This window comes from Myripristis murdjan, chromosome 5 (assembly GCF_902150065.1).
Source record: "Myripristis murdjan chromosome 5, fMyrMur1.1, whole genome shotgun sequence".
Classification (NCBI taxonomy): Eukaryota; Metazoa; Chordata; class Actinopteri; order Holocentriformes; family Holocentridae; genus Myripristis; species Myripristis murdjan.
In genome coordinates, this window is record NC_043984.1 from 16,933,015 (window position 1) to 16,945,124 (window position 12,110).

A 12,110-nucleotide genomic window follows, 5' to 3' on the forward strand; every position below is an offset into this window, starting at 1 on the left:
TTCTATTAAAGAGTGAAGGCTCACCTACCTGACCCCCAGCCTATAGGATTCTTGCTTCCCCATCAGGTTGCAGTGAAAGGGATTCACCCAGCTGCCAACTGTCTATTTCCCAAAGACATTCCCACTACCTTCTCCCAAGCACGCACTTGCTAACTCAAGGAATACTTGAAGACAGGCCTTTCTGAACTGCAACTGTTGTTGTGGTTGCTGGTAATTACTTAAGCTGCAAGTATACTTTTGCTTCTAGGAAAATGTTTAGTTTAAGATCTAGAGCAACCCTTAAGGGACTTCATCTATGGACTAGATTTAGTCACACCAAATCTGTGTACTTACAGATTGTTTGAAATAAGGCTAGGATAAAGTTACTTTATATGCAGATTAAGCACTTTGTTGATGATTTTGCTAAAGCTGACAGCAAATAGCAGTAAAAATGATTTACTTCAGAATGGTAGAACAAAGATCCCTACCTTCCCCATCTTTTTCTAACCCATCTGTCTATGTTCCCAAGCTGAGGAAAAAATAACCAAGGGAAAGTATCCAAAAGTCTCGTAGATCATTGTCTTGACATTCTTTTTCTTGTAGATCTGGGTCAATGTCTTGACAGAAACTACAAATAGTCCACTTGATCTCAATTCAACCCCACGTGGATCACCATGACCTGGATGACTGAGAACCTATGCAGACATCTTGACTGAAGACAAAAATTCTGAAGAACAGGTGCCTGGCAGCCATTCCCAAACCACACATTCGATTGCCCTGTCAGCTGCAAAAGAATCACCCTCTCTTCACAAAGAAGTCTATCTTCTATCTTTGTCTTTGATTCTTGGTGCAAGGTGACAGTTTCCCCAGGCAGTTGGTGAGCAGAGTATCGCTCCTCCAAAATCCTAGGTCTTTATACCCTTTTGTTGTCCCTATACGGACATCCCGCCATTAGCGACTATGATTACTCCAAATGATTGACTATGCTTATTCCAAAGTTATGCATTGGTCAGATTTCATTATAACATTAGAACAATTTGTAATTGTAGGTTATTGGGTAGAGTGGTTCAGAGGAGCTTCATCATCACCATGGGTGCATCAAATGTGGGGAGGCCTCTGCTGTTCTCATTTGATACATTTATTGCCACAGTGCTCACATGTAGATTTGAGGTTAAGGCTTGACTATGGTTATGTTTTTATCTGTAAGTGACAAACAATAAACACCACATAAAAAAACTAATTATTTTCAGTATGAAATTACAAATTAGGTACAGTACCTAAATTCAATGAATAGTGGTACTCTGCCTCCCTGCCTACCAGTTAGCTGAACAGAGTACTACAAAACAAGTATTGCATAAATAATTCCACATAAAAAAATTAGCACCAAGGATTCACATAATTGCATCTCCTCAAATAATTAAAGCTAATAAATCATGTGCACTGGCCACTTGCACACAACAAATAGTCTGTACTATTAAGGCAAACAAACAAAGAACAAAGTGACCAAACAGCTTTTATCAGTAAGTATACATATGAACAGCCCATATTGATCGAGAATCTAGCCACATTCAAACATGAATCCATAGAGCATTTAACTGCAGCAATTGAAGACAGATTATTCACATCAATTATGCAAAACCATTAAATTCTACATTGGTGAAAAGGATCCTCAATATATGATCAGTCCTGCTGCCAAAAAGAACAATGGCATGCAGGAGGATATATGGACTGGCAGGCAATCAGTGAGACAGAGGTCAGGTGAGGATGGGCAGGTCCATAGCTCGGAAGTGGAGGAGTGATGATTAGTATGGCTCTTTCCAACAGCAACATTAAAATGTATTATCAACTTTCACCTTCTGTCACAGTTTTTCTCTGGTTCTGCTGTTTGGCCCTGGGGAGATGAACTGAGTGCTGAGTGCACTGGGGTCACTGACCGTCCTATGTATGGCATGTTGATGGATACACATTACCTGTAGTCCCAAAGTAATTCTGGCTGGGTGTCCTCTACCTGAGCGGGTTCCTCTGAGTGATTAAATATTCTCCCTTATCTGTATTACCTGGCTTTTCTTCTGGGATCTTCAGGGCCGGCCCGTGGCATTGGCAGTATAGGCAAATACTAAGGGCGCCATCTGCTGGAGGAGCGCCGCTAGCGGCCAGAGGGGCACCAGCAGCAGTTGTTTGGAAGGGCGCAAGGGAGTAATTTTGCCTAGGGCGCCAACATAGGCAGGGCCAGCACAGGATCTTGTCAAGTCTTGACAAGATCCTGTGCTGGCCTGTGCTGGCCTTGTGCTGGTCTTGACAAGTCAAGTCTTCCTGTGGAAGACTTGACTTCTCTGTTGTTCATCCTGGTGGGTCTATCTTCTGATTTGGGCCTATAATCTGAGGGGGGCTGCCTCCTACATGTCCCCAGTTCTTTCAACATATTTTTTAGGAGATAGAGCTCCTGAGCTCCATATGAAAATGCTCCACCACAGACAGTTATTTACCTCCATCCATTACAGCAGACACCATAAAATGGGCTTTTATTTCATGTTTCAAAAAGTTCAAAATCTCACTGAAAGCATTCATCAGTCTCTAACACACAGGAAAAAAACAAAGGTGTTTCATGCTGTGTTACTCCATATTACGTTTTAATGTCTTGTGCCTTAGAACATATATATTTATAGGTAAGGTAAATGAACAAGACTGACAGAGTATTTAGTAGTTTAGTTAAGAGATAAAAAATGTGGGGATGCTTTGCTCAGGAGGGTGCATAATTACTGACTATCCGAGGTTGCTTACTAAAACTGAGATTTTCCACCACAAGAGGTCAGCAGAAGCCTTTTCATAACAGTGTATAAGACAGAGATAACCCAAAGTGAAATGCAATGTAACCATCCATATAGTAATCACAATACAGGCTAACACACTATGCAATGTTTTTTTTTTTATTATTTATTTATTTATTTATTTATTTATTTTAATCATTGAATTTCGGCAAGGGATGGAGGATGCAGCTATTATCATACTGACTTATGGTAAGGCAGGATATATAATTTATTAGTAGTAGGAGGAGGAGGAGGAGGAGGAGGAAGAGTCATGTAGTTGTAGTAATATTTCCAAATCAACATTAGTTTCACAGTATTGAATATTATACAACTGTAACAGGCACTACATTTTTATCTACAGATATAGGCCCTATAATTGTTTGAAATATGTATACTTGTTGCTCACAGCTGAATATAGTATTTTTAAAAAAAAAAAAAAAAAAAAAAAAGTTTATTCTGTTTATCAATCAACATTTGGTGATATGCTGTAAGTTTATTATTCTCTAACAAAAAATCTAATTTATCCAGGATTACTTTCATCTGACTATAATGATATTATCTTGCTATTTCAGTAAACTTTCTTCATCCAAAGTCTTGACCCTCATGCATAACAGCCTTAACTTGTATCAAGTGTTGTGTAAGTTTCCAGTTTTGTCACTAATTATTTACTAGCTTTGGTCTCTTTTAAAATAGATCCATCACACTTAGAAGTCTGCTGCTGTGCATTCGGGCTTGGCACACACCAAGAGCCTTTCCATCTAATTGCAACAGAAATGTTTCATTCTAATGTTCTAAAATGTTCCACATATAAAGTACCCCCCCCCCACCACCACCACACACACACACACACACACACACACACACACACACACACTCTTCTCCCAAAAATCACCTCTAAAGCAGATGATTTTAGACTGTCAGTGAACCTAAATACCTGAAGCTAATTTTGTTTTTTTGTAATTTACAGTGATGGACTACAATGTCAAAGCTGTGCTGTTATCATAAATAATTCAAAATCCCCTCAGCTAGTTTGAATCAAGTATTCAAGCACCCAGCCGTTGGTATGATGGTGTAATGATAACCACTGTGCTCTGTATGATGGTGATGCTGCTACATACAAAGCAGAGAGTGTCTTTGAGCAACCAGACACACTGATTAGAGAAACTACCTGCATTTTGATTGCATGATAATCTTTTTCATGCTGTGGCCCACCTAATTACTTTCATAGGCGCAGCTTCTGCACAAGCACATTGAATTTAGCTGTATTGTTAGGAACCCAAGGCCGCTGATCTTTAATTATAGGGCACTGCTAGTGAAGAATTTCTGTGCTGAGCAGGGTGAGTATTTCATGAAAGTTGTATTATCATTATTTATTTTTTTCTGAATGCATAGGAACATTTTGGAGTGTCTTGCACTCAAGTTACCATGGCAACACATTCAGTAATTATTTTGAAGAAAGGGTTTGTATGCTGTAAGACTATTTTAAATAATACACTTAATGGCATGCACACAAAGCGCATATAAATAAATAATTTAAAAAATCATCTTCTCAGAATTTTGACAATGTTTTAAAAAAAAAATTATTTATGAGCTAGTACTTTCTCAGACAAACACTGAAATATCCATATGTCTTCTTCAACCAGCCAACTACCCAGCTGGGCTGAACAAAGGCAGCTGAAAACAGCCATCATTTGTTTCCGTAATTACTGTGATTATGATGCCAAGTTGCACTATGGCTGATGTAATATCTACATGTACAAGATCTGATAGTCTAACATGGTCCAGTACAGCACTGTTATATGTGTTAGTTCAACAGATACAATTTTTTTTTTTTATTATTTATTAGGTGATAGTCCAGGCACCCTATTGTGAAAAAAAAAAAAGCCATACTAACTGTTTCCATTTGTTTCATGCTGCTGATACGTAATCCTAATTAGCAGTTTCAGTACAATGGAAAATAATGCTGTCGTTATCTAAAAATGAGGCTTATAATGTTGTGTAGACCATACAAGTATGATATCTTGTATACAGTATGTGTAGTGCATATAGTAGCATTTATATATCATTTAGGAGATATTATATTTTGCTGCAGTGTTTGTAAAGAGCAGAGCACAGATACAGTGATAGTGAATAAACTAGACTATCACTGTCTCCTTGGGAAAGATATCTACTGTTTGCCCTCCCCTCCCTTTAGGAGTCCTTCTCTTTTTTTTTTTTTACAGCCAACATCAGTGGCATTGCAACGGTATGATACAAAAGCTGACGTCGCGTAGAGTAGAACTTGAGATCTGTGATTTTTAAATGTGTATGGTTATATTTGCTCCGGTAAGTTTAATTTATCTAATAATCTGTCTCTTTTTTATTTATTTATTTATTTTACTTATTAATTTTTGTGATTCCTTGTTGATTAATTAAGTTATAATGGATGTTGCTTATGTTAAGTTGCATATTGCATTGTATGAACTGCAGGATGATGGAAAGCATGAGCATGATCTTTTTTTTTTTTCTCCACTCATTTTGGTATATCTGAACAATGCCTTATGAAAATGTTTTGTGTGGTTTACTATCAATACAGTTTGCTGAAGCAACATGTGCTTTTTTTTAAAGTAAAAGATATCTTTTCAAAGTACTGTAGTTGACACAATAGATTTTCTACTCTCTATGTGAATAACACCTAATTTTGTAACATATAAGGGAGAGAAATAGAGAAAATGAGGGAGACTGCAGCATTGTACAGCGTATCCACAAACTGAATCACGCTGTCTTGTGGTGGCCACCCTCTAGTGCACAGCAAGCTGCTCTGTGAGCTGTCCTCCTGTCTTTAAATTATTCATTTGTTTTGATGTTTTATAATCAATCATAAATCTTGATCATCAATGCTGTAATTAATTGATGCATATGCATTATGCACTAAGTCATACTTCCTCTTGTCCAGCTGTGAGCAGTAATCAGATATTGATTGATTCTGATTTTTTTTTTTTTTTTTAATTGTTACAGGTGTTGGCACAAGGATGGTTTAGTTTTTTGTTTGTTTGTTTGTTTGAAGAATGGCTTCTTCAAAAACTGAACTATATGACAAAAAACAGAAAGGAGAATATAAATCTTGGAGAATACTGAGTTGCATCTAACTCAACTCCAATTTCTATATTAGCAGGTGATATGTTATTAGGAAGATATCTTGAAAATCAACAGTGATTTGCTTTCAGACAATTTTTTTTATAGACAATGATTCTTTTACCACATTCTTCTTTCACAGATTTTTGCCATCTGTGCGTTTGCAACATGTGGAGGATACAATGGTCACCTGCAGGTTAAAGTGGACTGTGCAGACAAGAGGCAGAGCAACCTCAGTATCAACATTGATTTTGGCTATCCATTCAGGTGAAGTAGGTTGTTTTTACTGTTAAGCTGCAGCAAATATCACTTATCTGGTGTGCAAGGAAAGGCAAGCACTACGCTTCTTCACATGCAACCCTGTGATTCTTGCTTCAAAACCCCACATCTCTGATGTGGAGTATTGTAAGTGAATTACTGATTATTATGGTTGAACATTCATCCATGCCATACACAGTATAAATTTCACACATCACATTCAGTTACTTTCACTAAAATAATAACCTACCTGAACATATAAACCACAGATGTCACCGGCAGTGATTGTTAAACAGTTTCAGCATTTGAGTTATTTACCAAAATGATGGTAGAGACTTTTGTCAATGTCATGCAGGGTTTGCCAAGCTCAGAATGGTAATCCTAATTATTATTATTACTACATTAGTATTATATTGATTATGATTATTATTATTATTGTTGTTGTTGTTATTATTCATAGTAGTAGTAGTAGTAGTACTTTTTATTACATATACATTATTTTTACACTTGTATAGTTTGTGGGTGTGTTTCAGATTCAGGAATACAGTCTCAGAGAGCAGGTAGCTCTCTGCATCAATAGATCACAATGAAAGGCAGTCAATGTAAAGCTGCAAGTAAAAAGAGATGCTGCAGTGTAATGCAGCTGTCCAGCAAATCTGACAAATAACAAATGTAATGGTTGTTATTCACAAGAAACCACTTGGGTTAGAGTAATGGATGAGCCATTAAGCGGTCTGTCTGACTGCTATCTAGCAGCCAGTAGATTCCTGTGTAATGATGCTGTGACAAAATTTAGAGTCAAGGATCTTCAACTGGCCCGGTTTCTTTGCTCTTCTGTATTGAAGGCAGCACACAGAAGAGTATCCTTACTCTTAAATCCCCTCTCTTGCTCACTAAAACAAATTGGATGTCTGGAATATTTGTCACTCTTTGCTAGTGACTCCACAATGTACATTAGAACAAACATGTTGAAAAAAAAAAAAAAGTCAAATAAACACATAAACAGGCTATACATGGCATATTTACATTTTCATTACACATAATGATGAATAAGCCTCTGATGAGAATATACATATACCACATACAATGGTACTTGTTTTTCATTATTTAACAAGCAACTTTTAAGAATAAAGTTTAGAGGGCCTCCTTACAAAGGGAGAAGCTTTGCATATCAAAACCTTTTAAGTTAGATACAATCTATATTCACAGCAGGAGGCTATCCTGGGAAAAACAATTTGGTTCCATCTTGATGAGAAGAAGTGGTGTAATATCTCAATAAACACTGAGAAAATAACTTGCTCTAATAACCCACATGAAGCTCAGCATTAAATAATTCATAAGTTACATGTCAGCCCAGTTTTCCATAATAAATATGACTCTCAGGGCTCTCAACTGTGCTGCAAGTGCAAGAAAGAGCACTTGCAGTCTACTTTTTGGCTTCTCCTGTATGTTGTTCTTGACTGTTAGAATGAGATTTATCCATAAACTAGTATGGTATACTGCTTTACTTCCAATTCTCCAAATAGGGTAAAACGAAAAGCCTACTCATGTGAAACGATCATGTGATAGTCAACAACACGACCAAACCCACAATCAGTGACTGTTTTTTATCATAAAAGGAGATGCCGTGCTCTGTCAAATTACAGTGGGAAAATTTGTATCAGTAAAGATGTCAGAACTGTCAACATAAGACATGCTATTTGCATAATATTTACAACAGGTTATATATGATTGTACAAGCAAGACTATAAGCCCACACTGGAAAAATTTGACACCATGGAGTTGATACAGATAAAAATCTAATATATGCATATATATTTTAAAACAATCTCTGCAGTTTGACGTACAGTTAGTGTTGCAAAGGGGTGGAAAGTTTCCGGTAAATTTCCCAGAAAGTTTCCGAAGATTCCCATGGGAATTTTCACTCTAGAATATTGGACATTTTCAGAAGATTTTTGCTGTCACTTTTTTTTTAATTTTCAAAATTTCCGGGAAAATTCGGCTCGGGAATTTTGGGAATTTTCGTTTTTCTTGTCAATTTGAAGGAGGTTTTTAAAAAGTTGCCATGGAAATTTAAGCTTGGGAATTTTGGAAATTTTTGTTTTTGTTTTTGTTAACTTAAGGTGAATGGGGCAAAAATAAACAATAATCAATAAAATGAATGTCAACATCAATATCACCATTTTGGAAATGGAAACCCTAATCTCCTGAACTCAGGACTCACCTCTAACCCAAAGGCCACAATGCCAGCATACTGTAAAATCATCATCCCCATACCCAAGTGTGTGAAATAAAACTTAAATATAAACAGTCAACTTTGCATTTTGGTGTAAACAAATATGTTAAATGATTCAATGCAAATTCACCTGTGCACCATAATTCACATATGCAAATAATTTCGAGCACATTTGATCATCATCAATCAGTAGCCTATACTCCACTAGGCTACAGCACTTCCACTGAGACAGACGATCATCACATCAGCATCACGATTCAATTTCCTGCATTTCTATTCATTTGAATGGGTAGTTTGAACCACTTCATATGCACACCTTAACAATAGTAATGCACACAGTCCTATGCCTGAATTAACACAGTTTGACTCAGCTAGTGAAAATTCCCGAAAATTCCCTGGAAATTCATTAAAATGTAACATGTTTGCATGCATATCTGCTTATAACAAACCAAAATGTTTATTATGTATACATGTATATGATCGGGTGAATGCAGTGAATATTAATTCCCGAAAATTCCCACAAAATTCCCGTTTATTCCCGTTTATTCCCGTTAATTTCCAAAAATTCCCATGGAAATTTTCCAACTTTGAAAATTCCAGGAATTTTGCAACACTACGTACAGTTAACATGGCAACAACACGTTCTGATGCAAAGCAGAATGTCAAAATCTTGCTGATTCTTGGTTGGATTGTGCATATGTATAAGCCTTGTTGAGTGAAAAATATTGGTTTTACGTGGCACTGATGTCCTTCAGAAGAAATTTCATCGATCCATGTTCTATAAATTTGACAGCAACCCTAAATAAGAAAAGAATGCAGCAGACCTTTGGGTATGGACAACTCCCTATTCAAAGAGATGGGTGTCTTGTTGGTTGTGATCCTGATGGCTGGAGGTGTTTCAGAGATGATGCCTGAGTGCCATGTCTCCTCCTAATATTACAAAAAAAAAAAAAAAAAAAAAAATCTAGAGACAAAATGAAGTAATGATTGATACCTGAAGTATTTTTATGCTTCTAAATATGTTTCTGACATTTTTTTTTTTTTAATTTGATCTGGAAAACCACACGATGAAAAACTGATTTACTTAAGCTCAAGGATATCCATTGCCACAGGCTACCATAACTAACTGATGCCTTTATACTTAGAGGGGCACTGTAGATATAGAGGACAGAAGATAGAAGCTGGCACCATTAGGCTGCTGATCATGGAACAGTTCATAGGAGACAAATGTGATCGCAGTATCTTTTAATAAATCACCAACGTTTCCCTGAAGAAGTCAGCTTGCCTGGCAAAATGTCAGTGATTTATTAAAAGATACTGCAACAAGTCCAGAGTGGTGTGCGATCACTTCTGTCTCCGATGATACTATATGATTCCCGTGAGCCAGTTAGGTTAAACCGTCTTTATTTCAATCGACCTTCCATTTTGCATGTTGAACATTTATTTGAATAGCCCCCGTTGTGTTTAAGATTAAATGGAATAACTTTCACCTAATTATTCTGCATTATGTCACGCTGATAGTGACTCCCACATGAATCTTGTTCAATCTGTCCCACTGAGTAGATTGGTCATCTTTAAATTCACAGTAGTCAAATGGTAAATGAAACACAGAAATTCACATGGCCAATAACCACTTAGACCACAAAACTGAGTTATCTGTCCTCTTTCATCATTTTGAGCTTGCTTGCATACTTGCTGGCAAGATACTATTGAACAGCGGACAGTTAGGCTGCAGGCACTTACAGACTGGTAGGTCCCTTCATGTGACAGTCCCATGATAAACTGTTTTTCCTTGTGCAAAAATTGACTATAAATCTCTTTGTCTTATAGACTGCAACAGGTGCATTTCAAAGCCCCCTTATGCGAGAGAAATAGACAAGAGATTCTCTTCCTGGATGGAGATTTTTCCACCACCGCTCAGTTTTATGTGACTGTGGGTGTTTTTGCCTTCCTGTACTCCCTGCTGGCAACCATCGTGTACATCTTCTACCAGAACAAATACCGAGAGAACAACAGAGGCCCACTTGTGGTCAGTGACATGATACCTTTTTCAAGGACTGGTTCACTCATGTTAGAATTAATTTTCATGAAACATATGTTAATTACTTTATGTCTTATGAGATTTTTTCCTCTTCCCTTTCGATTCTTCTGTCTTAAACAGGATTTTGTTGTAACTGTGATCTTCTCCTTCATGTGGCTGGTCAGTACTTGTTCATGGGCTAAAGGTCTTTCTGATATCAAAAAAGCCACAGACCCAGCCCAGGTGCTTCTGTTGATTTCTGCCTGCACAGCTCAGGGAAACAGATGTACAGCCACCAAAGAGCCTCTCTGGTCAGGTCTCAATACATCTGTGGTGGGTACTTGAAACAAAGCTCAAGATTAAAACTGAGGATTTACTATGTTACCATTTAGAGGCAAAATTTACCCCTGTCTCCTTCTCTGTCCGTAGGTGTTTGGTTTTGTTAACTTGACCCTCTGGGCTGGCAATATCTGGTTTGTCTTCAAGGAGACAGGCTGGTACAAGACTGGCCAGCGGTACCCAACCAGGAGTGCTTCTGGGAAACGAGCCAGTGGGATGCGGCAGCGGCTTTACAGCGAGAGCAGCTTCGACCAGCCAGGGGAGAGTTTTGCTCCTCAGCCATCAAGACAAGAAACCATCAATCAATCAAAAGGGATTTTTGCACAGCAAGACTTCAGACAAGGTAGCTTCAGCCAGTCATTGGCCAGCTTTAGCTTACCGCAAACCCAGCTTGGTACACCAGTCATTTATGGCCAGGAGAATAAATTTCCTTCCCAAGGTCCAATGATACTTGTCAATGAAATTTAGATTTTCCCTGGATAAGTTATATTAGTGTGCACAGAGTTATATGGGTTGGTATAAACATTTTTCACATCAACAATTACAAAAATTACAGTAAGATTGTCTGCCAGAAAATAAATAGGGTGTGAAATGGCATAGGACATCTCATCAATACTTGCAGTGCAGATAGTTTTCTTGAGGGTACTTTCTTTGTGATACAGTTTAAATGTATAGGCAATTGCCCAATGATGGTATTTGCACCATGAAATGAGAAAATTCAGTCATATAAACTGTTTCTTCGTGTTCTTAAAGTGATAATCTGCAAGGTTTACTTTTTTGCAGCTTTTAAAAACACTTTTGGTGATATCTTTGGTGCTAAGCAGTTGTTGTTGTGTTGGTTTTGCACTGCGCTTCCTGAGATCCCTTGCTGATCAAAGAGTTTGTCCAGTACTATGATGTCTTTTTCCATGGACTATCTGTAGGCAATGCTCTTTTCTTTGTCTGTTCAGTCGTGGTAGGTGTTGTCGCAATGCTAAAAGACCGTTGTGGCTACTCCCGGTAACATAAAACACTTTAATTTCGGTGCAGAGGAGGATTTTTCCTGGAAAGAACTGGTGCATGTTTAGAAGAGCAAATATCAAAATGAACTGCTTCAGTGAACTGGGTATTAGTTGAATCACATCTGTGTTATATCACTTGTCAATTCAGAATTTGGTACAAAAATAGACATTTTTATTGAAATGGCACAGTTACATCAAAGTTTTTTGTGTTTGTGTTCTTTTTTTTCCATTTTCCTGCATTATAATGATAATTGTCAGATATTCAACATGTGAGCAAGAATGAGATAGGTGAATGTTTTTCCTATCCAGTAATGGTTGAATGACCAGCTCAGTCTGACTATGATTTGCATGGCAGA

The 12,110-nt window shown here is 37.4% G+C and overlaps 1 protein-coding gene across 1 annotated transcript; it reads left to right on the plus strand.

Annotated features, from left to right (window-relative positions):
* Positions 1-5,087: 5,087 nt before the first annotated feature.
* On the plus strand, positions 5,088-11,221 carry synprb (synaptoporin b). Its single transcript, XM_030052132.1, has 5 exons — positions 5,088-5,111; positions 6,043-6,167; positions 10,225-10,423; positions 10,556-10,747; positions 10,844-11,221. Exons 1-5 carry the CDS (start codon positions 5,088-5,090, stop codon positions 11,219-11,221), a joined length of 918 nt encoding a protein of 305 aa, XP_029907992.1.
* The last annotated feature ends 889 nt before the right edge of the window (positions 11,222-12,110 follow it).